The 26260-nt window shown below is 39.4% G+C and overlaps 1 protein-coding gene across 1 annotated transcript; it reads right to left on the bottom strand.

Moving 5' to 3' along the window:
* Positions 1-19771: 19771 nt before the first annotated feature.
* LOC142550538 (uncharacterized) lies at positions 19772-25834 on the bottom strand. The gene is made up of 6 exons (XM_075659613.1): positions 25384-25834; positions 24069-24282; positions 23829-23890; positions 22847-23331; positions 21819-21944; positions 19772-19795 (listed from the first exon to the last, which is right to left on the bottom strand). The coding sequence occupies exons 1-6, from the start codon at positions 25832-25834 to the stop codon at positions 19772-19774; spliced, it is 1362 nt and encodes a 453-aa protein (XP_075515728.1).
* Between the last annotated feature and the right edge of the window lie 426 nt (positions 25835-26260).

Genomic DNA, 26260 nt, shown 5'->3' with positions numbered 1-26260 from the left:
ACAATGCTTGCTGATTCTGGTATTTCTCAAAGATTTTGGGCAGAGGCAGTAAACACTGCGTGTTACACTCAGAACAGACCAATGATTAATAAGAATCATATGAAAACATCATATGAGATCTGGCATGGAAGAAAAAGTATAATTGCTTATTTCATAATATTCAGGCTGCAGATGTTTTATTCTTGATAATGGTAAAAATTATTTAAAAGCGTTTGATGCTAAATCTGCAGAAGGAATATTTCTTGGATACTCATCAGTTAGTATAGCTTATAGAGTCTTCAACAAGAAAACCGTAAATGTTGAAGAATCTGCTCATGTTGATTTCGATGAAACTGAAATAACTTATAAGCCAACTGATCAAGTTGAGTTAGATGATCGATTTACAGATACCAGTTTGGAAGATGATGACAAAAATGAAAGTCATGGCAATCAAAACATACTTCAAACACCTGAACCAGACGTACTGGACCAATCAGATGTGCAGGAAGTCATTGCTGATGATCAGTTGATAGAGCATAATGATAACATTCAAATACCAGTTGACGAAGCACCAACTGAGACTGAAAACTGTGTTCAGTTACCAACTGAAGAAATTGTTGATACAACAAATACTGAGTACAGATGGAGAAATCACATCCACCTGAACTGGTAATAGGAAATCCATCTGATCCAGTAAGAACTCGCAATCAAATGCTAAATTTATTTATCTATTCAGCTTTTGTTTCACAACTAGAACCGAAGAAAACTGATGAAGCTCTTGCTGATCTTAACTGGGTAAATGCAATGCAAGAAGAGCTAAATCAGTTCTCTTATAACAATGTCTGGAACTTAGTTCCAAGACCAATTTCAAAAACTATTATAGGTACAAAATGGGTATACAGAAATAAACTGTACGAGGATGGTTCAGTTGGATGCAACAAAGCAAGATTAGTGGCACAAGGATATAGGCAAGAAGAAGGATTTGACTATGATGAGACGTATGCTTCCAGTTGCAAGACTGGAAGCAATCAGAATTTTTCTTGCTTATGCATCACACAAGAACTTCAAGGTCTATCAGATGGATGTAAAGAGTGCATTCCTAAACGGTCAACTACAAGAGGAAGTATATGTTGAACAACCCCCAGGTTTTGTTAATCACAACTTTCCTGATCATGTATATCATTTGAACAAAGCTTTATATGGTCTTAAACAAGCTCCCAGAGCTTGGTACGAAACTCTTTCAAAATTTCTAACTGATCATGATTTTTCTGTTGGATCAGTTGATAAGACCTTGTTCAAATTTGTTAAGAATGATCACATTTTATTAGTTCAAATTTATGTTGATGATATCATATTTGGGTCAACTAATACCAAATTATGCGAAAAGTTTGCTAAGCTAATGCAGGATAAGTTTGAATGAGCATGATGGGTGAACTGACATTCTTTCTTGGACTACAAGTGAAGCAACTGGAGACTGGTATATTCATCAGTCAAACTAAATATACAAAGGAGCTGCTGAAGAAATTTGGCATGGAATCATGTTCAGCTGCAAATACTCCCATGAGCTCATCAGTAAAATTGGACACTGATCAAGGGGGAATATCAGTTGAGGCGACATTATATCGAGGTTTAATAGGTTCATTGTTGTACTTAACTGTCAGTCGTCCTGATATTGTATTTTCTGTCTGTATGTGTGCTAGATTTCAAGCAAATCCTAAGCAATCACATTTCTCAGCTGCTGTAAGAATTTTGAAATATCTTAAGGGTACACAAAATGTTGGGTTATGGTATTCTAAAGACTCTACTTTCAATTTAGTTGGATATTCAGATGCAGATTATGCAGGATGTAAGCTTGATCGTAAAAGTACAAGTGGATCTTGTCAGTTTCTAGGAGACAGACTGATCTCTTGGTTCAGCAAAAAGCAGACATCCATAGCTACCTCAACAACTGAAGTAGAATACCTTGTTGCTGGTAGTTGTTGTGCACAACTGATCTAGATCCAGCAACAACTGAGAGATTATGGAGTAATTACAAATGAATCGCCCATATTTTGTGACAATACGAGCACTATTGCCATCACCTATAATCTAGTTCTTCACTCAAGAACCAAGCATATAGATGTCAGGCACCACTTCATTAGAGATCATGCTTTGAAGAAAGACATTAGACTGGAGTATATTTCAACTGAGCAACAAGCAGCTGACATCTTCATCAAACAATTACCCGAGACTAAGTTTTCTTGCTTTCGCAATATTCTTGGTTTAATTGACTTGTCTTAAAATTATTATTGACTGTTGTTTTACTAATAAAATTATTTGCAGAAAATAAGAACACAACAACAAATTGGAAATGATACTTTATTAAGAATAAAATCGATTCCATCTTACAGAAGATAACTTAGAACCAACTGAATCTTGCCATTCTGTAATCAAATTATTCAACTCATAAATTCGGATTCTATAAAATGATTCAGTTGTTGAAATCTTCTCAATCACATGCCATTCCTTCCATAGCATTGCATGTAACAGAACATTTTTATCAACCAGGTCTGTAACATGCCTGACTTCAAAACGATTAATGTATTTTCTTGTTGTTGCTGCTTGAGCACGAGAAGGAGCAGCACCACTACTACTTATCCTCTGCAAATCATGAATTTTGAACCATGTTGACATCACTTTCGTCAAGACATATTCCTCCATCGTTTTCTTCAATTTTCTAAATAAGGACTTAATTGTTCAGTAACTTGAATATGCGTACTGCTGCATGCATCAGAATTACTTGAATCCGACATATTGAACTGTTATTGTCTCACATTTTATCTATATCGTCTTATTTATAGACAGATGACATTAAATGTTGAAGAAACTAAAAAGTCTCAAGTCAACCGAAGCGTTTTTCTCATTTACCCAGGCTTTTTATTTATCAGTTGTTCATTATCAACTAATATCAGTTTGTCATTTATTACTTAATGCTTAACTGATTTCAGTTCATAGTCAGCTTATATAAGTTAGTCTTTCATTAGTTCATCTGTTTAAGTTCGCAATTCATATATAACAACTGATGAAATTTGTCATTTGCAGGAAAGAGAAAAACAAAGTTAAGCTCATATAAATACTTCATTCAACCATAAACGTTTGCACGGATTACATCATCATATTTTTCCTCTACAACAATTATCCACATTTTCAACCAAGTGGATAAAGGTGCGGTAGATGTCTTGACAAAGCTCTGAGAAACAGCTATGTGCTTAAGGATTTTCAGTTCCTTTCGAAGCATTAGCTGATATATATGACCATCCTTAAAGATGTCCGCCCACACAGCTATGTTCAAGTGCTCCCGCACTTTTTTCAACTCTGCCACCAGTTCGGGAATGGTAGCCTCTCCAGTATTATACAGGAACTCAAGCTTCTGTAACTTTTCCCAGTAGTGAAGACTCTTATAGAAGACTTCATCTTCTATAACAGCCTTCCTGGTCTCCAGAGCAAACGGCGAAGCACTCGAGCTACTCATATCTGCCATTCTTTTTGTCTTGATTATTTTCACCAATATGACTGAAACTAACCGTGTTACTTCTATTTATAGACGAAAATCATGGAAGCTGAAGGGCCGTAAACGTTTCAGCAAACGAAAATCTTTCTAACCTTTAAATTTATTTTATATCGTCACTTTAATTATTCTATGCACCGATTAAGGGGGAATATCAGTTTTGAAGAGGTTAACTGAGAGGAAAATTGTTTGTTAATTCTCAACTGAAATGAATGAGTTTCCCAACTGATTGTTCAGCTGGATATTTTACAAATCTTCTCACATAAGTTAACAAATTAAAAAACTTATTATATTCCAAATCAACTGACGTGACAGCAGTTTCATAACGTGGCCTATTTTAAATCGCTCACTTCTTGCACACACGCTTACAGCACACGTACACATATTTTTATTCAAATTTTTTCATGCACTGACACGTGTCCCGAATTTGAACAGTCACGTACAAATGTACTATGCCCGCTTCAATTCAGTTTTCTTTCTTACGAATACAATCAGTTCCTAAGAGCATACTAATTGCAGAGCTTATCTTTTACGAATTTCAGATCATTTCATCTTTCGAAATGGCGAATCAAATCCCAGTTCATGTGTTGAATGCTATGGCCATTGATTTTGACTCAGTTTTATCAGTTCAAGAAGCTGAAGTTAAGAACATCTTTCTGAAGATTGAATCTGCTGGTCTCAGGATGTTTTTTGGACAATCTTCGCAGGAGATATACCCCAAGGAAGTAAATGAATTCTATCTGAAGGGGTTTGTCATTACTGATGGAAGTATCTCTGTAACTGTCAATGATCAGCTGTTGATCCTATCTGAAGATACCTTCGGAGAAATTTTCTCTTTGCCAACTGATGGGTACAGCTTCTCTGAAGTCAAAACATCTGACATTGAGGAAATGCAATCTTTGCTGTCTGCTGATAGGCGGAAAATCAAAGTTTCTGATCCAAAGAAAGAGCTGAAATCAGAAATTCAGTTATTAGCCGACATTGTGGCGAAGGGCATATTGGCTAAGGCCGGCTCTTATGTTGCCCTTACTCTTGAAAAATTCCAAGTGATGACCATCATCATGGGAGAGAAGAAAGCTAACTGGAGGCATATTATTTTCAATATTCTGAAGAATATGATTCAATCTACTAAATAGTCAAGAGGCTTTGTTATTCCAATCAGTTATCATCTGAAACTAAAGGGATTGGTAGCTGACAATGCTGGAAAATCATCAAACTTCAAGGTATTCACTGCCAAGAACATATTGCCGCCAAAGACCAGACTGGACATTTCTCCCAAACAGTTTTTGAAAACCAAACAGGAGGTTGGGACGCAACCACCTGCTCCAACACCAGTCAAGAAGGCCAAAACTTTGGCCCAACTGAAGACTGCAAAACGAAAACTGATTATCGGTGAATCAAATTCGGAGAAAACTCCTTCTCCTAAGCTTGTCAAGAGACCGAGGACGCAAAGAACTAAACCAATAACAACGGTGGAATTCATTCCAACTGAGAGATTGACTCAATCAACTGCCCAACAGCCTATTCAGGCTATCCCTTTGCAGGTTGTTCCACCTGATGATTCAGTTACTGAAGAAAAGGCACCCGCTAAAGTAAGAGCTCCCTTGACTCATGTTAATCGCCCTACCATCTTGCCTCCGGCCAGATCTAAAGGCGTTATATTGAGGGAACCAGTGGTCACCACTCACTCTGGTTAGGATATTCCTCACATTCTCACTACTGAAAAAGGAAAGGGCACGCTAGTTGAAGAGCCAAGGCCATCTAATGCCATCCAAACTCACATTGACCTGGTTTGGGAACAGGTCAATGCATTTGCCACATCGAAACTAAAATCTTTTGATAGTTGGAAGAGTTTTAGGACTGATATTTTTGCCAAAGAGCTGAAGCACAAATCCCAACTGAAAAAGTTTATTAAACTTGAAGCGATTGTGTTGAATATAGTCAAAGCTGCTACTATTGCCCAAGCATTGGAGAGGCAAAAATATTTCCTTGATCAAATTCGAGCCAAAAAGCTGACTAGAATGGTTGAAAAGCTGAAATCCAACTACAATCCCATAGGTCCAACTGCATATCATGATAGAGCTGTGTTCACCCAACTGGACTCAGATCTTAGTGGCCTACAAAGGGAAATCAGATTTTGGGAACAGGATCAGGAATTGGTTCTTCCTGAAAAATCCTCCGGTTCAAAAACAGAAGAAGATACATTCTCCTCCCAGCAGAAAGAGCCACCTCCACAACCGGTTGCTGAAGAACCTATTCAGGATATGCCACAATCATCTGCTGATAAACACATGTATTCCGAGGCTGAATTAACTTTTGCCAATATTGATGAAATCATTCAGACAATAGCCCTGGAAGCTCAGCTAGAAGCAATAAATTCTGAATCAGTTGCTCCTTCAACTGAGCAACCAGAACAAGAGGTTCAGATATCATCTGAAGAACCAGTTGAGCCTCTTGTTGCTGAAGAATTAATTCAGCAAAAAATATCTTCTGAGACTGAAGAACAAACTGAAGTGCTCATCCAAACTTCAGAAAAAGAACTAACTGAATCGGAGGAAACTCAATTAATCATTGAAAATTTTCCAACTGAAGAGCAAGCCCCAGATTTGGTGAAAGAACAACAAGAGGCACAAATTTTTGTAGTTACAACGTAGACTGCAGAAGAAGTCATTGAATCAGAAGTCCCTGATCTTACAACTGCTGAAACTGAAGTCCAAAACAGGATTCTAGTAATTTCTGATCAAGCCTCTAAAGATCAAACACAGGGAACATTTGATCAGTCACCTCCTCTTCAATCCACAGAAATGGATCTTGTCCTTGAAGAAATCCAGAATATGCAGCACAATATGCAGCAGATGATTACTGAAATCAAGAAAATTAAATCCACACAATTGTCTCATACTGTCAAATTGGATTCTTCAATTGAATTTGATTCAGCAAAACTGAAAGTCATTCAAGCAACCATGGAGTCTCTTACCCGAACTGTGCTTGAGATGAAGAATAACAGAGGTCTAGCTCAAAGTCTCTACACAACTCAGGATATAATCAGTCAACGAGTTGAGCGATTGGAAACTTCTGTTTCTAATAAAATGGAATTACTGTAGACTTTTTACAATCTGCTGTCTCAAGTATCTCCTCAGATGTCAAAATTCTTTCCATTGACGTTCAAAGATTGTCTGTGAAGATGGATTTGTTTGACAAAAAGGGGGAAGAAATCAAAGAGCATCTTGAGAAACAGCAGAAGAAACCATCTCGTTAAAAAGTAGTTAATCAGATTATTAGATTCAGCTGTTATTGAATCAAGACCTCTATCAGTTCAAGAAATTCAGATCTTATTTTATCCACATAAAGTTCAGCATTCAGTTATTATTATTTGCTAAGTTTTGTCAAACACCATAAAGGGGGAAATTGTTGAAAACCAAACTCTAAATTCTGGAGTTTGATAAACTGATACGCACAATTTTATTCAGCAACTGGACTTAACAACTGAAATCAGCAGATCTAATAAAGAAAATTGATCAGTTGGAAACCGATCAGTTGATATATTCAGCCGTATGCTTTTAAGCTAAGCATCCTTCAACTAAACATGTCTCAGGAAAGAACATTCAACCGACAAAGAGACATAGCAGACTGCAACTGAATATGAAAAACCGCACCTCAATCAATACAGCTTAGAACAACGCATTTCGGCTAAAGCAGTTAAGACGCCGCATTACAATAAATGAAGCAAACAATGACCAAAGAATAATAAAGTGGCAATCAATGGATATAAGGATTCAAATATATCTCAAGTTACCGTTGGAAGGGAAGCTTATAAATATGAAAAAAAAACGGCTGAATAAGATGTAGATCACTTTATTCAAAGCTTGCTGTTACTCTGCCAAAATCATAGCTCACTCTTACTTGGTTTATTCGTAGCAGTCAAGACTACAATTTGAGCTCACTAGCACTTTGTATAATCGTTAAATTCGATAGTGCTAAGATCAGTTACGCACTGAGAACATTTTGTAATACTAAGTGTAACGTACCGTACTTTTTACTACTTAAAATTTGCGGAAAAATTAAAAATTTTCTTGAATATGAAAATAAAATCAACACGATCATCACTACAACATCCATTCATCAATAAAAATCTTGTTAAAAGTAAAGTTTGCTCAAAACGTCTCGCGTCAAACATAAAATCAGAGTATTTTAAACTTGCATAAAAACATTAAAATAACGTGGGCGGTCCTCGGGTCTAGCCTCACGCTCAGTCCAAGCCTGCTCCTTGGTCCCCACCTCCTGTCTCCTCATAGACATCCTCACCTGCATCGATCAAGTCTAGTGAGTCTAAAGACTCAACACGTATAAACTGAGAATAGCGAGTAATACATAATAAAATCGCATGCAACTTTAAAATATAACATACATACTTGAAGCTTGGATTTGAAATGAGCTTGAACTTGCATACATACATAGAAGTGCCATAACTTAAAAGCTTTCATAAACATGCTTGCATACTTGATCATACTTAAACATACATGACTTCATTTTGCGTAGAGGCATGTTTCAAAGCAAGTGACCCATACATAATAAACGCCTGATCAGACATTACTGGGCTGACAGGGACGTATCCACTGCCACATACATGAGATCCCAGTTCATAATTTAACGGGCTGGTTGGTCCCCATTCATAATTTAACGCTTTCAAACCACGATCTAACCCGTTCATAATTTAACGGGGTGGAGAGGTCCTCGGCCACGTTCACCGACTTCCAAACCCATTCATAAATTGGTCACAAGACATTTAGCATACCTCAAAAATAAAATATTTTCTTGCACGTCAACATACTTACTTGGCGTTGAGGGATTCGTTGGATTTCATTTGGGGCCGCTGCTGCTCACTAACATGACTTTCAACACTTAACTTGCATAACTTAGACGGAGATGGCGCGAGGATTGATCCAGAACGATGGTGGCTCGATTATCTTGCAAAAAAGTTGCCGAAAACTCACTGGAAATTAAAGGGGAAGGGGGCGGATGCTCTTGGGGAAGGAGAACCCTAGGTTACTTTCTCAAAAATAATAAAAATCTGAATATGAAGTGAGTGTGTGTGTTTAGTCGTGTACAGGTGTGTGTAAAAGTGTGTGCGCGTGTGTTTTAGTAATTAGGGAGTAAATTGCTTAATTAAATAATAAATAAAACTATTTAAAATACTACCCCCTTTAAACTTTACTAAAATCCCTCTATTAAAATAATGCACACAAAATGCTAATTTTAAAAGTTTTAAACTCTTAAATAACTATACACATAAATAAGGCTTTAAAATGCTAAACTAAATAAATTATTTAAAATGCCCCTTCCTAGCTTTTAAAATAAAATACCGCATTTCAAATTGCCAAGAATCGTCCCTGGTCTTTTCCTCGATCCCGCCTCGAATAATCGTCTGAAACATGAAACTCGAAAAACATTTTAACGTGCATCACAATAAACATGACTTGTTTAAAATAATGCATTTTAAATAAATCATGCACTACTAAGACTCATTTTAAAATTTAATAAATACTTTAATGATTAATTAAATGCATTGGTTATACGTGTATTGAATTTGGGCACTACAGTTCCTCCCCCACTTATAAAAATTTCGTCCTCGAAATTAAGTCTTACCAAACAACTCCGGGTAGCGAAGTCTCATATCTGCCTCTGACTCCCAAGTGGCTTCTTCCACTACTTGTTTTAGCCACTGGACCTTGACCAGCTTAGTTGTTTTGTTCCGAAGTCTGCGCTCCTGTCTGTCTAGGATCTGGATGGGTCTCTCCTCATAAGACAGGTCTGGAGCCAACTGCAAAGGCTCGTAGCTCAGAACATGCGAAGGATTAGCTAGATATTTCCTCAGCATTGAGACATGGAACACATTGTGTACCCCGGCCAGATTCGGCGGAAGGGCTACACGATAAGCTAATGTCCCAACTCTATCCAAAATCTCGAACGGTCCAATAAACCTCAGACTCAGCTTGCCTCTCTTCCCAAATCTCATAACACCCTTCATGGGTGCAATCTTCACAAAAACGTGATCACCAATGGCAAACTCGAGATCTCTCCTCCTCTTATCAGCGTAGCTCTTTTGACGGCTTTGGGCAGTCTTCATTCTATCTCGAATCTTGGCCACCACATCGGCTGTCTGCTGAACTATCTCTGGACCAAGATCTGCTCTCTCACCGACTTCATCCCAATGGACTGGTGATCTGCACTTCCGTCTATACAACGCCTCATAGGAAGCCATACCTATAGATGATTGGAAGCTGTTGTTGTAGGTAAACTCCACTAGAGGTAAATTTGATTCCCAAGTTCCCTGGAAATCGATCATACAGGCTCTCAGCAAATCCTCCAAAATCTGAATCACTCGCTGAGACTGGCCATCTGTCTGCGGGTGAAAAGCTGTACTGAACAGCAATTTTGTCCCCATGGCTGCATGTAAGCTCTTCCAGAAGGACGACGTGAACTTCGGGTCCCTGTCGGACACAATTGAAACTTGGAACCCATGTAAACGGGCTATCTCCCTTATATAAAGCTCCGCATACTGCGTCATGGAGAAAGTCGTCTTCGCTGGCAAAAAGTGCGCTGACTTCGTGAGTCGATCCATAAGAACCCAGATGGCATTAAAACCTCTGACTGATCTAGGCAATCCAACGACGAAGTCCATCGTGATGTTCTCCCATTTCCATTCTGGGATGGGAAGTGGCTTAACCAATCCTGCTGGCCTCTGATGCTCTGCCTTCACCTGCTAACAAGTGAGGCATTCAGACACAAACCTGCGGATGTCTCTCTTCATCCCTGGCCACCAATACAGAATCTGTAGGTCCTTATACATCTTGGTACCTCCCGGGTGAATAGAATACGGAGATGCGTGCGCCTCTAACAGAATATCCTGTCTGATCGAATCAACACTAGGCACCCACATTCTGCCTCTGTATCTCACAATTCCATTTGCCACTGTGTAAAGAACACTGCCTTTGGCTTCGTCTTTCTGTCTCCATTTCAGCAATTGCTCATCTGAAGACTGACCTGTCTGTATACGGTCTAGCAGAGAAGACTGGATTGTCATATTAGACAGCCTTGGTGCTCTGCCCTCACGATAAAATTCCAAACCAAACCTCTGAATCTCAGACTGAAGAGATCTCTGCACTGATAACTGAGCTATGACTGCAACTTTCCTGCTCAAGGCATCCGCCACAACATTAGCTTTCCCCGGATGGTACCTAATCTCGCAGTCGTAGTCTTTCACTAACTCCAACCACTGTCTCTGCCTCATATTTAGTTCCTTCTGCGTGAAGAAATATTTCAGACTTTTGTGGTCAGTGAAAATCTGACACTTCTCGCCATACAAGTAGTGTCTCCAAATCTTCAACGCAAAGACGACTGCGGCTAATTCTAAATCATGCGTCGGGTAGTTCTTCTCATACACCTTCAACTGCCTGGAATCATAAGCTATAACCCGACCTTTCTGCATCAACACTGCGCCTAATCCGAGCTTAGATGCATCGGTATAAAGCACAAATTCTCCTTGCCATGTCGGCAGGGCTAGCACTAGCGCCGAAATAAGAGCTTGCTTCAAAGTATCGAAGCTCTTCTGACATTCATCACTCCACACGAATTTAGCATTCTTCTTGGTCAGTGAAGTGAGTGGCACTGCTATGGAAGAAAATCCCCGAATAAACTTACGGTAGTAACCGGCTAAACCCAGAAAACTATGGATCTCTGATGCATTCTTTGACTCAACCCATTCCTTAACGGATGCTACCTTTGCTAGATCCACTTCAATGCCACTGCTAGACACTATATGCCCCAAAAACGCTACCTTCTACAACCAAAACTCGCACTTACTGAACTTCGCAAACAACTTGCGACTCTGCAAAACCTGCAACATTGTCCTCAAATGCTGGCTATGCTCCTCATGGCTCTTCGAGTGTATGAGAATATCGTCAATGAAAACTATGACGAACTGGTCAAGTAACGGCTGAAATACTCGATTCATGAGGTCCATGAAAATTGCTGGAGCATTCGTCAATCCAAATGGCATTACTAAGAACTCGTAATGCCCATACCTGGTTCTGAAGGCCGTCTTGTGAACATCTGCATCCTTCACCTTCATTTGGTGATACCCTGATCGAAGATCTATCTTAGAGAACACTGTAGCTCCCTGCAACTAATCAAAAAAGTCTTCGATCCTAGGAAATGGGTACTTGTTCTTGATCGTTACCTTGTTCAACTCTCGGTAATCGATGCAGAGCCTCATGCTCCCATCCTTCTTCTTTACAAAGAGCACTGGTGGGCCCCACGGTGAGAAACTAGGGCGGATAAACTCCTTGTCGAGAAGCTCCTGAATCTGCTGCTTGAGTTCTAACATTTCAGCTGGAGCTAATCGGTACGGCGCCTTAGAGATTGGCACTTTGCCTGGCATGAGATCAATAGCAAACTCCACCTCTCTCTCGGGTGGACGAACTGAAACATCGTCTGGGAAAACGTTTGGGAATTCTCTTACTATAGACACCTCTGATAAAGACGGGGTGGGTATGTCAGGTGCAGAAATAATGCTGGCCAAGAAGGCCTGACACCCCTTAGAAATAAGTCTCCTAGCCTGCATGCAAGAGATCATGCGAGGGAAACTTCTCCATCTGGCTGGCTCAAATATGAACTGCTCCATGCCCGGCGGTCTAATCAATACTGACCTCTTCTGAAAGTCAATCAAAACTCTGTTCCTCGTCAGCCAGTCCATTCCTAAAATAATGTCGAACTCCGGCATCGGCAGTAGAATAATATCTGCATATACTAGATGGCCCTGCAATTCCAGATCAATATCTCTGATCACGCTAGTTGCTAACAGCTCTTCCCCAGATGGGACTGTCACCGAAAAATTCATATCTAGGCCAATGGACTTGATGTCCAGATGATTAGTGAAAGTCTCTGAGATAAAGGAGTGAGTGGCTCCTGAATCTATCAGTTCCGTTGTGGCTAATCGCTTAATGAAGATATTCCTTGAGAGACGTTAGCACAACCCAAAACTTACATCCCAAATTACTAACATTAACCTCAAGCATAGAAGGAATCAATACTCCAAGTGACCCAAAAGTAATACTAGCACACTAATAACTCCAAATAAAATTCCACATGCAAGGCAAGATAATACTGAGCTTAGGTAGAAAAAGGTTACCGGTTAGTAGTGTAGTGTCTGGGTTCGCCTCCTGAGCATGCATGGCGAAAACTCTCCCTTGGGTTGGTTGCTTCCACTGCGGGCACTCCTTCAGCATGTGGTCACTGGCTCCACATTTGAAGCACTTGCCTGATCCATATAAGCATTGCCCTGGATGCTGGCGGTTGCATTTAGGACACACTAGAAAAATAACTGGCTTCTGAGGTGCCCCTTGCTGCTGAATAGGACCCTTGCCTTTCGGCGGTCCCTGATAGGGTTTCTTTCCTAGTTGCCCCTGGTAGGGTTTCTTGAATTGAGGCCTCTGATGCTGTGGCTGCTGCGGTGGAGCCTGATAGGGCCTCTTGCCCTGCCTGTCTGCCTCAATGTCCCGCTGGTTTTGCTCTGCCGCCAAAGCCCTAGAAAAGGCCAATGCGTATGTAGTAGGGCCAGCTAACCTCACATCACGGCGCAAGATCGGCCGCAAACCATGAGGGGTACGAAGTAACACCCCCTCTCAAACCTCCTCAAAAACTCTGCAACACTGCTGTCCCCCTGCCTCAGTGTCATAAACTCCCTGGTCAGGCGGGAACGTACTTTCTCAGTGAAGTACTTGGCAAAGAATACTTCCTTGAATTCAGTCCATGACAAAGTCTGCAAATTCACTGCCACCGATGCGCTCTCCCACCATAGTCTAGCGTCCCCTGACAGAAGGAACGTGGCGCACCTGACTCTATCTGCATCAGTCAGTTCCATGAAGTCGAATATTACCTCAATAGACTTGATCCATCCCTCAGCTACCATCGGGTCAGTGGTACCCGAGAACTCCTTTGGGCTCATCCTTCTAAACCTCTCATACACTGCTTCCGGTTGGGGCCTCGCCCCGACACCCGCTGCTGTAGCCTGGTTCCCCGCAAATTGTGCGAAGAACTGCGTCATACCTGCAAGCATCTGTGCCTGCATATCTGGAGGTGGAGGTGAAGGATTGGCCCTCTCCTCATTTCGGGCCTCTCTGTCCTCTTCCGTGGCTTCCCGGTCAACTACACATCTAGGAGGCATTCTGTTCCAAAAATTTACCCAACACGTAAACCCCCATGCATGAACATACTACTAATATCATAAGATGCGCGTAACTCGAACTTAAAACATAGACATGCTGAAATCAAACGTAATGCTTGCTACGTAACATAAATTTGAAACCTTAAAACTTACAGACTTGAGGTGTGACTTCATGAGCTTCTTGCGACTGGCAGTAGGCATAACCCTTTACAAGAACACCGCTCTGATACCAACTGTAACGTACCGTATTTTTTACTACTTAAAATTTGCGGAAAAATTAAAAATTTCCTTGAATACGAAAATAAAATCAATACGGTCGTCACTACAACATCCATTCACCAATAAAAATCTTGTTAAAAGAAAAGTTTGCTCAAAATGTCTCGCGTCAAACATAAAATCAGAGTATTTTAAACTTGCATAACATTAAAATAACGTGGGCGGTCCTCGGGTCTAGCCTCTCGCTCAGTCCAAGCCTGCTCCTTGGTCCCCACCTCCTATCTCCTCATAGGCATCCTCTCCTGCATCGATCAAGTCTAGTGAGTCAAAAGACTCAACACGTATAAACTGAGAATAGGCATCCTCTCCTGCATCGATAAAGTCTAGTGAGTCTAAAGATTCAACACGTATAAACTGAGAATAGCGAGTAATACATAATAAAATCGCATGCAACTTTAAAATAGAACATACATACTTGAAGCTTAGATTTGAAATGAGCTTGAACTTTCATAAATACATAGACGTGCCATAACTTAAAAGCTTTCATAAACATGCTTGCATATTTGATCATACTTAAACATACATGACTTCATTTTGCGTAGAGGCATGTTTCAATGCAAGTGACCCATACATAATAAACGCCTGATCAGACAAACCACAGTACTGGGCTGACAGGGACGTATCCACTGCCACATACATGAGATCCCCGTTCATAATTTAATGAGCTGGTTGGTCCCCGTTCATAATTTAACGCTTTCCAACCACGATCTAACCCGTTCATAATTTAACGGGGTGGAGAGGTCCTCGGCCACGTTCACCGACTTCCAAACCCATTCATAAATTGGTCACAAGACATTTAGCATACCTCAAAAATAAAATATTTTCTTGCACGTCAACATACTTACTTGGCTTTGAGGGATTCGTTGGATTTCATTTGGGGCCGCTGCTGCTCACTAACATGACTTTCAACACTTAACTTGCATAACTTAGACGTAGGTACTCGAGCTCACCACCGAAGTGCATAAATGGCTTACGACATTCTAAATCACTCAGGACTTGACCTCGTTTAATCATACTAACCAGGACATCAAACCCCGAAACAAACTCTAAGATGCCGTGTGAACATTTCCCAACCATAAAAGACATGAACTCACTATTAGAACTTGTAAAGAAGAAGGAACAGATTATTTGGACAGAAGGGGTGGCGCTCGGGCGGTGAAACTTTATCGCTCGGGCGCCAGGGTCCTGCGCTTGGGCGGTAATAAACTTCCGCTCGGGCGCCGAGGTTACGGGGAAAAAAAAACATTCGAACAGGAAGGATGGCGCTCGGGCGGCAAAAAGTTAACGTTCGGGCGCTGAGTAGACTAGACTCCGCGACTTAAAAGCTTATACTCTTCGAATTCGATTACACAAATGGTGAACAACGCCTCGAGACCTATCATAGGACACTATGGCACTGAATCGACTCCACAAATGTCCCAAACATCTCCAACGGACGACGCACCCCACGCAACACCATAAACTCATAACTTAAAGTTTGAATACAAAATAGTTTTACGACTACTCGATCTCTAATGTGCCTAATGACGCGAAACAAAACGTCAAAGACCATCCCAACATCATTATCAATATACCTATACGCAGCAACGATCACCCGTCAATCCCCAACGAAGCCTGCAACAACAAAATCTCGAGAACATATCAATACATAATTTTCTGAAAATGCAGTTTGAGCAGTCCCATCAAAAGCGCCATAACTCACTCAATTTTTGTCCAAAAATTTCGAATTTTATATCAAATCGAAGGTATCAAAAGGTTCTACATTCTTCACGTTGAAAGTTTTCTCAGATTTGCGACCAAAAATTCGCATTTTTAAGAAGAACAGTAAAAACGTGATTTAGATCTAAAAATTTTCCTTCAAAATCGATCCAAACGATTAACCGCTCAAACTATGAACATCATACATAAATTTTTACTCATAAAACAACACAACACATAATATGACATGATCGACGCAGCAAAAGAGAGATTATAAGTGCCTTTTGGATATTTAAAAATACTGAAACGACGATACCAAAGCGGAGATGGCGCGAGGATTGATCCGGAACAATGGTGGCTCGATTATCTTGCAATAAATTTGCCGAAAACTCACTGGAAATTAAAGGGGAAGGGGGCGGCTGCTCTTGGGGAAGGAGAACCCTAGGTTTCTTTCTCAAAAATAATAAAAATCTGAATATGAAGTGAGTGTGTGTGTTTAGTCGTGTACAGGTGTGTGTAAAAGTGTGTGTGCGCGTGTGTTTTAGTAATTAGGGAGTAAATTGCTTAATTAAATAATAAATAAAACTATTTAAAATACTACCCCCTTTAAACTTTACTAAAATCCCTCTATTAAAATAATGCACACAAAATGCTAATTTTAAAAGTTTTAAACTCTTAAATAACTAAACACATAAATAAGGCTTTAAAATGCTAAACTAAATAAATTATTTAAAATGCCCCTTCCTAGCTTTTAAAATAAAATACCGCATTTCAAATTGCCAAGAATCGTCCTCGGTCTTTTCCTCGATCCCGCCTCGAATAATCGTCTGAAACATGAAACTCGAAAAACATTTTAACGTGGATCACAATAAACATGACTGGTTTAAAATAATGTATTTTAAATAAATCATGTACTACTAAGACTCATTTTAAAATTTAATAAATACTTTAATGATTAATTAAATGCATGGGTTATACGTGTACTGAATTTGGGCACTACACTAAGAGTTTCAGCTTTTGGCAGTGATAAGTCCAAACTAAAGTGGGTCAGTACAAATCTTGTATTCGATCAAAGTCTTTTAGTAGAAATCCTATCCTTGAGATAGAAGGGGTGACGTAGGAGTAATTGAAATCTCCGAACATCCAGAAACGATCCTTGTGTATTTTATTTCAGTTTTGTATTCTATCTTTCAGTCAGTTACTTTCCGCAACTACTTTAGTTTAACTGATTGTCATTGACCAGCAAGATTCCGAGAATCAGTTTGTCACCAAACTGAACTCAAAATTCGAAAAGATCAGTTTTAATTATGAGTGTTTATTCAACCCCCCCTTCTAAACAATCTTGATACGTTAATCAATCATATCAGATTCTGACTGATGCTTCGGACTGATCAGCTGGACTGATCTTCAGTTGGGCTAGTGAAATCAGTTGACTCGTCAGCCTGATTTCACCCCTTCAGTTGAATTGGTCAGTTGGGCTCTTTGTTAGTTGGACACAATATTGGCTGGCCAGGCTTCTGAGGTTCTCCTGCTGAATCACCTGTCAGCTGAACAATCAACTGAACTGCTTGTTGATAAATTAGTTTGACTGATTCAGTTTCAGCGATCAGTTGGTTCAATCAGTTGGCATCTCCTTTAGCTTTAGTTTTGGCTTCGTAAACTGATTATTTCAGTTTTAGCTATCTATGCACTAAGGTAGATTATTAGTAACACAAAATAACAAGTTTTGTTAACATCAAAATCAAGATTGCGAACTAAAAGGTTCCAACGCAACTCGGATGTCATACATATTGAGATAAATATTTTGACAATGTCTTTAACACAGTGACAAATATTACAGGATGTACTAAGTATAACACTAAATCACGAGCTGATCTTATTGAAATGGGTATAAGACTAGAGTTACATCCTAGTAGGGTTACGATAAGATATCCTAAAGCGAGTTACACATTAGACAAACATGCAATAAAATTTTTATTTAGATGGTTGAAAGATGTTCGATTCTCTGATGGTTATGTTTCAAAAATATCTTGTTGTATAGACATGAACAAGTTGCACATGTTTGGTATAGAGATGCAACGTTTAATACATGTTGCATTTAGAGAGTTGTTACCAAGTGATGTGTAAGAGGTTTTGACTGGTTAAGTCCTTTTTTTGTGGACCTAATAGTTAGGAATATTAAACAAAGTGATATGATACGCCTAAAAGAACACATCATTATCATTTTATGTAAGTTGGAGAACATATTTCCGCTCAACTTCTTCGACTCCATGGAACATCTGTATAAATCTTCTTACGAAGTCCGCGATGTGGGTCCCATGCAATTCAGATGGATGTATCCCTTTTGAAAGATTTCTATGTAAGTTGAAAAACACAGTGCGTAACAAGGCACAAGTTGAGAGATCCATATGCAATGCTTACTTAGTTAGGGATGCGTCTATATTTTGTCAGCATTACTTCAATGATTCAATAATTACCAAGGAACGAAAAACTAGGCAAGTACGATTTCATGACTTCAGTGATGAAGAGTCAGGTTTGTTAACCATATTTTGACTTCGTGATCAACCAATTGGCGCTGCAAAATCTAGATGGCTTACGAATGAGAAATATCATGAAGTCTCTACTTACATTCTATTTAATTGTGTAGAAATCAAGCCCTTTGTTAGGTTAAAAAAGGTAAATTCAATAAGTTGATTTAATTTTATAAATTAAAAATTTTCTAGTCCAAAATTTATATACAACATACTCATGAAATTTTATTAATTAAAGCATGTACGAGAATACTACGCGTTCAAAAAATACAGATATAAATGTATCTGGTGTTGAGGCGCTGTTGCAGATAATTTTTTAGGATGGTGCAAATGCTATGTATGTCTATATAATTAACATTATTATTTACTGAACCATACATACTTGAACTAACTTATTTTTTTGTCCTATGAAACATTGCAAACTCCTGAATTCGATTTTTCTATGTTTAAACAAGTTGCATTCGGTCCCTTGCAAAAAGTAATTACTTATCGAGGTTTTTATGTCAATGGGTTTCATCGTACAAGGCCACCAATAATTCAAGAGTTCAAGTTCACGGTCATTCAAGTAATGGTGAAGGTCCCGAATTTTATGGTCAGTTCGAAGAGATAATTGAGGTTGAATACTCTGGTTTGCCACTAAAACAATATATAATTTTTAATTATTCTTGGTTTGATATTCATCTTAGATTAGAGACACGCAACATATACAAGAAGTATGACATTGTCAATGTTAATTGGAAAATAAGTTTAGGTTATAATGAGCCATTTGTGTTTACTACATAAGCTTCACAAGTTGTGTACTTGACTTACCAAAACAGTAAAAGAGCAAATTCAAATTGGTTATTAGTGAGAAGTTTAAGAAAAAGAGCGTATGTTACATATATGGAGTCAAGTTTCAATGCAGGTGATGTAACAAAAAAAGATTGTTTAAATTACTTAATGTAAAGTTTAGTTTGGTAAACAATATAACTACGTGCTTATGAACAGAGACAGTGGTATTGGGATGAGTTCGTTTTAAGTATTATAATACTGAAAAATTAATTTTGTTTTTTAATTGATTCTTTATGTGTTAAATTTTGTTAATTTTAATATAAATGAATTATAAATGTTACTTCAAATTTGCATAAGAAGTATCAGTGGACCAAACAAGAAGATGAGTCGATCAGAAAGTTGTGGTTTAGGCAATGTGGTAACATTTACCACCACACCATACACTAGTGGAGAAATTATGGCCGGTATCTTGAGACAGTTGTCGAGGAACAATGGGCCAGTTGGACTGTTGTTTGGCATAACGAAGGTTGGAAGGAAAGGGCTTCAAAGAACAACGATAATAGAAACAGTGAGCGTGCTGGCCAAGAACTGGCACAACCAAGCATAATTCAGGGTCGAAGTCTTGTGCTGCACATGGAGTTACTCTGATAAATAACTTGGTTTATTTTCAATGTATTTTATCTTTTATGTATTTCTTATCATCAAACTTAATACAGTAAGTAATATTATTATTGTTATTTTTATTCAATTTTTTAAATGGGCGAGGCCCTACATCATGGAAGCTCCAAGTGCACATACATAGACAAAGAGTGGTACGTTTGTTGATGTCGGATCACAAATTTTTAATAATATGATGAAGTAATTTTTAAACTAATAATAATAATAATTCAAATAAGTAATAAAGATTGTATTTTTCCACACAGGAAGCTATGGAGATATATATGGCTGCCATTGATGCCCTACGAAGATGAGACGATGCCGGATACTCGTAACCGACATGAGGTCAATTCCATGTTCAAGTTGGTGACAAGTGGCCCAAAAAAGGCAGATGTATGTTTATGGTTCAATGGCTTCTATGATTTATCTTGAGGAGATGGCTCAACGTCGGCGTGGAGGTTCTAGTAACGTGGAGGTAGGATTAGCAACAACAAATGTGTTGTCTTATGTACTCCATATGGAGTTTAGGAGTCGAAGAAGGAGAACGAGTTGTTGAAGACTTTAATGTCCTATTTGGAAGATCAAGTACGTCTTCTGGTGGCTGTCATATCTCAAGGAGCACCTACGCAACCACCCTTGCAGCTATAGGGCAGTGCATTCCACCCACGCAGCTCCTCCCACTGTGGTCACTTCACGGCATGAAGTTAACACAGTGGCCGCTTCGCCACAAGAGGATTTTATCACCACATCAACGTTATGTTCAGTCATTTTTTAAAACACACAAATATTTTTATGTTTAAAATCCTAAACATATTTTTTGTCTGTTGATTTCTTTAAAAATTCAAATATTTCAATAAATAGATATTAAAAAACACCTTTCTTGAATGGAGCCTACGTTATCCTCGTAATGTATAATTATAATAACAACAACCAATACCAAGCATGACAAGACGATAACAACGATGAAAAATCTTATCGAAATCTTGGCAATATTCATTTTGAATGATACCACTGTTGGATCTCGATTTTCTACGTGCCCAAGCGCAGCGGAAGTTTAAAATTTTTATTTTATTTTGAAAAACAAAATAATTCGTTTGGACACTCGTATGATTTTCGTGAATTAAACATACATAGGATGTTTAAAATATACCTTTAGTGAATATTCACTTTGCACCAACTACTCCGGTATTAGCGGATGTAGCTCTTGTTGTAAATCCCTTCGAACTTTCTTCAAATCTCCGAATCAGGTCCACGACTAGAATATGTGTTCCTCTTCTATCTTGCACTAGAAAGTGTAGAAGATTTTGTGTTTTGAGATCAAGAAAACAAAATGGTTCAAAACCCTTTTGAGAGTAAAAGGTAATTGCCGATGCTTTTGAAGAATAAAAAAAGGGATAGTGTCACGCTCCGAAACTCGGGATTTGACACCGGCGTTGTTCATCAGTCACACAATCGAAAAACAACCAGCCTCGTAGCACAGTATAAACTGAAACCAGTTTATTTCATAAATTCGCAAAAAACAACCATTGTCTTTACAACTGAATAAATTGAACAAATTGCGGAAGCGTTTACAATTAAAATAAACCTACTAAAATTCTTAAATCCTTGCAGCAAAATTCTCGAAAATTTAAATAATTTCACCAGCCCCAAAATTGATCCGACTCTTCTTCCTCAACCTGTTCCTCTGTTTTATCTTCGGATTTATCTGGGAAGGTTGTAAGGGGTGAGTATTTTGGGAAATACTCAGCAAGTGGGGGTCGTTCGAGTACACAACAACATGCATATAAAATTCGAAATACGTACACACACACACATCATGCATAAATTGACTCATACCACATTCGTATCCTTGACCTGACACTGAGATTCCTCTACTTTCAATGTTTTATTGACGTCGGTCCCTAATTTTTATTCCTCTAAGGGGGCGAGCCGGATCGGTTATATCCCCACCGTATGAGGGTCATATCATAGTTGAGATTCCCTCCCATATCAAGTTGAATCCTCACAGTGTCAACATAAAACTCATGCACAAATCGTAGCCAGAAGGGGTAGAAGAAGAATTGTACTCGACCGAAATTTCGAAAATACGAAAATGCATACACCGAAATTACACATTTAAAACAAGCCCACTTACCTTAGATATCGTAGAAAACGTGAATAGAGGGAATTCCTGCACTGGAATTTCGAACCCTAGCTTCGGGGTTGGACTGCAGCAGCGCTTCGCTTCTTCGCACACTGAGAGAGCAAGCTCTCGAAAATCCTAAGAAAACTAGGAGAGAAACTCGAAAAACTGGAGTAGAAAATGGTGTGAATTTTCGAGTTATAGGCCCTCCTATTTATAGGGGTTGGCTGCTATCTCGATAGATGTCATCCGCACGTTTAAACTTGAATCAAATCTCCATCCAAAATCGTGATCAAATCTAAATTTTATTCTTTATCCTAGACCTAAATTTCGAAATTCATGTATGTATCCCAAGGATAAATTTCGAAATTTATGCTTTGCCCAGCCTGCCAAATTCAACTTTTGTGTCTAATTCCCAATATTATGTAGACTTTTTATTTCCTAAAATAATAAAAATTATATTTCTTAAATCCCACAAATTTGCTGACTTAAACCCGAAATTTAGTAGTATTTTTCCCAAATAAGATTTTGATTATTTTCCTAAAATCCTGGTAGTTAAATCTTTCCCAAGCTGCATTTATCGTGTAAACTTTTCCCTTTATCTATGATTTTCGAAAATTCCATAATATTCTTTCAATATTATTTTCGAAAATCCCATGATAAAATCCTCAAGATTTTTAGTTCCAAGATTGGGTTATCTTCTTGCTTAAATCTTTATCCAGGTATATCAAATCTTAGATCTATATCCGGTAAAATTCTGCATATCTCAAATTCCGAAAAAAATATACACGATATTATTTAAATTCTTGAGTTCCAAAAAATTGTCACATCACAAATTCCGAAAATCTCGCAAATCTTGGTACAAAATATTATCATGATAAAATCTAAAATCCTGGATTTTACATCCCTCCCTCCTTATGGGAAGTTTCGTCCTCGAAACTTGGGTTGGCTTGGTCTCCGAAGAGGTACGGGTACTGGTTTCTCATCCTTTCTTCTAGCTCCCACGTGGCTTCTCTTTCGTTGTGGTTCGACCATTGTACCTTGACGTAGGGAATGATTCGTCGTCTCAGTACTTGGTTCTTGGTGTCCACGACTCTAATGGGAACTTCTTCGTACTTCAGCTCTTCTCCCAAGTTACTTTCGATTATGAGCGGTTCTACTTCCAACACGTGGCTTGGATCCGAGATGTATTTCCGTAGTTGGGACACGTGGAAAACATTATGAATTCTAGACATGTTTGGCGGCAGCGCCAATCTGTATGCCAGTGTGCCTACTTTTTCCAAAATTTCAAAGGGTCCTACATAACGGGGGTTTAGCTTCCCGGCTTTACTGAATCGGACAACTCCTTTCATAGGCGACACTTTCACGTAGGCCTTCTCGCCAACGTTGAATTCCACTGGCCTTCTTTTCAGATCTGCCCAACTCTTTTGTCGGTCTTGAGCTGCCTTGAGTTTCTCTCGGACTACTGTAACCTTGTCTACTGTTATCTGTACGAGCTCGGGTCCTTCTACTGCTTTTTCTCCCACTTCATCCCAATAAAGTGGTGATCGACATTTCCTTCCATAAAGAGCTTCGTATGGGGCCATTCCGATGCTGCTGTGATAGCTGTTGTTGTAAGAAAACTTAATTAAAGGTAGATGAGTGCTCCAATTGCTACTGAATTCAAGAGTGCATGCTCGCATCATATCTTCCAAGGTTTGGATGGTTCTCTCCGTTTGTCCATCGGTTTGAGGATGATAGGCCGTACTTAGGGTTACTTTCGTTCCCATGGCCTCTTGAAAGCTCTTCCAAAAGCGCGAGACGAACCTTGGGTCTCTGTCAGACAGGATGCTCACTGGTACTCCATGAAGTCTTACAATATTGTCCATGTACACTGTAGCTAATTTGTCCACATTGTAGTTCATACGGACGGGTAGGAAGTGTGCAGATTTTGTAAGTCTATCTACAATTACCCATATTCCGTCCTGACCTTTCCTTGACTTTGGTAATCCTACCACAAAGTCCATGGAGATATGGTCCCACTTCCACTCAGGTATCTCCAACGGTTGCAATAATCCTCCGGGTCGCTGGTGCTCTGCTTTGACCTGTTGACAAACCTGACACTTAGAGACGAATACTGCCACATCTCTTTTCATTCCGTTCCACCAAAAATTCCTCTTAAGGTCTCTGTACATTTTTGTACTGCCTGGATGGACTGAAAACTTGGACTTGTGTGCTTCTGATAGTATTTCTTGGCGAAGGTTATCGTTGTTCGGTACGCACAGTCGTCCATTCATCCAAACGACTCCCTTGTCATCAATTTGTAGATCTTGAGACTTCCCGTTTTTGACTTGTTCCTTAAGTTTCTTTAGCTCGGGGTCTCGGTCCTGATTTAACTTGACGGTCTCCTGCAGACATGGCTGGGCGGAGAGTGAAGCCAGAGTGATTTTTCCTCCATTTTTCCGACTCAGAGCATCGGCCACTTTGTTCGCTTTACCTGGATGGTAACTTATAGTCAAGTCGTAATCCTTCAATAGTTCGATCCATCGCCTTTGCCTCATGTTTAGTTCTTTTTGGGTGAACAAGTACTTGAGACTCTGGTGATCTGTGAAAATTTCGCACTTGGCACCATAGAGATAGTGCCTCCAGATTTTTAAGGCAAAGACAACTGCTGCTGACTCAAGATCATGCGTAGGGTAGTTCTTTTCGTGCGGTTTCAACTGCCTTGATGCATAGGCGATCACTCTTCCCTCTTGCATGAGTACGCATCCCAGACCTTCCTTAGATGCGTCACTGTAGATGGTGAATTCCTTATCTTCAGTAGGTAAGATTAGCACTGGCGTGGATGCAAGTTTTTCTTTCAATGTCTGAAAACTTTTCTCGCAACCTTCGTCCCAGATGAACTTGGAATTCTTCTGAGTGAGCTTAGTCAGTGGTATAGCTATGGAAGAAAAACCTTCGACGAACTTCCTGTAATAACCTGCCAGTCCAAGAAAGCTCCTGATGTCTGTGGCGTTCTTAGGTTTTGGCCACTCTGTAATTGCCTCAACTTTCTTGGGATCCACTGATACTCCTGCTTCCGAGATCACATGTCCTAAAAAGGATACACTCTTAAGCCAGAACTCACATTTCTTAAACTTAGCATATAGCTCTTTCTCCCTCAGTGTCTGTAGTGCAAGGCGGAGGCGCTCTTCATGTTCTTCCTCGTTGGGAGAATAAATGAGGATCTCATCAATAAATACCACTACGAACCGGTCCAGAAATGGTTTGAACACTCTGTTCATTAGGTCCATAAAGGCTGCAGGAGCATTAGTCAACCCAAAAGGCATCACTGTGAACTCATAATGCCCATATCTTGTCCGAAAAGCTGTTTTGGAGATATCTTCAGCCTTGACCTTCAGTTGGTGGTATCCAGTCCTCAGATCCAATTTAGAAAAGATGGCAGCTCCTTTAAGCTGATCAAACAGATCGCCTATCCGAGGTAGAGGGTACCTGTTCTTGATTGTGATCTTGTTCAATTCTCTGTAATCGATGCACAATCTCATACTACCGTCTTTCTTCTTTACGAAGAGTACTGGAGCTCCCCATGGGGACACACTAGGTCGAATTTGCTTTTTGTCCAGCAATTCTTGGAGTTGCTCTTTTAGCTCCTTGAGTTCAGCTGGCGCCATCCTGTAAGGTGCTTTAGAGATTGGTGCTGCACCAGGAACCAGATTAATTTCGAACTCAACTTCGCGGTCCGGAACTGTCCCTGGGGGTTCTTCTGGGAAAACATCCGAGAACTCACATACTATTGGGATGTCTTCTATCCTCATTTCGACTTCTCCTTGCACTTCGTTGATCATTGCTAGGTAGATGTCTTCTCCGGATTTCATGGCCTTCCATGCCTGGGAAGCGGAAAGGAGTGATTTTCGTTCCTTGGATTTACCATGATACACGATCTCTGCCTGATTTGGGGTTCGGAGCTTAACTCTTTTCACTTTACAGTCCAATATTGCATGGTTTTTGGCTAACCAGTCCATCCCTAGAATGATGTCAAAATCGACCATAACTAATTGTATCAAGTCGGCACTGAAAGTCTGATTAGCGATACCGATCTTACAATCCTTGTGAATTTCATGAGTTTCTATGGTCTTACTCATAGGATACGAATGTGGTATGAGTCAATTTATGCATGGTGTGTGTGTGTGTATGTATTTCGAATTTTATATGCATGTTGTTGTGTACTCGAACGGCCCCCACTTGCTGAGTATTTCCCAAAATACTCGCCCCTTACAACCTTCCCAGATAAATCCGAAGATAAAACAGAGGAACAGGTTGAGGAAGAAGAGCCGGATCAATTTTGGGGCTGGTGAAATTATTTAAATTTCGAGAATTTTGCTGCAAAGATTTAAGAATTTTAGTAGGTTTATTTTAATTGTAAACGCTTCCGCAATTTGTTCAATTTACTCAATTGTAAAGACAATGGTTGTTTT

The sequence above is a fragment of the Primulina tabacum genome, chromosome 7 (assembly GCF_025594145.1).
Source record: "Primulina tabacum isolate GXHZ01 chromosome 7, ASM2559414v2, whole genome shotgun sequence".
Lineage (NCBI taxonomy): Eukaryota > Viridiplantae > Streptophyta > Magnoliopsida > Lamiales > Gesneriaceae > Primulina > Primulina tabacum.
This window is presented reverse-complemented; position numbering and strand designations above follow the sequence as displayed.

Excerpts from the sequence above, each read along its gene's own strand:
- LOC142550538 (XM_075659613.1), bottom strand. The coding sequence starts at position 25,834 with ATGGTCGATTTTGACATCATTCTAGGGATGGACTGGTTAGCCAAAAAC. Across the intron at positions 23,891-24,068 it reads GTTTGGATGAATGGACGACT|GTCAAAGCAGAGCACCAGCG; the intron begins GTGCGTACCGAA and ends GTTTGTCAACAG. Across the intron at positions 19,796-21,818 it reads CGTTTTCTACGATATCTAAG|GGCCTCGCCCATTTAAAAAA; the intron begins GTAAGTGGGCTT and ends TCCATGATGTAG.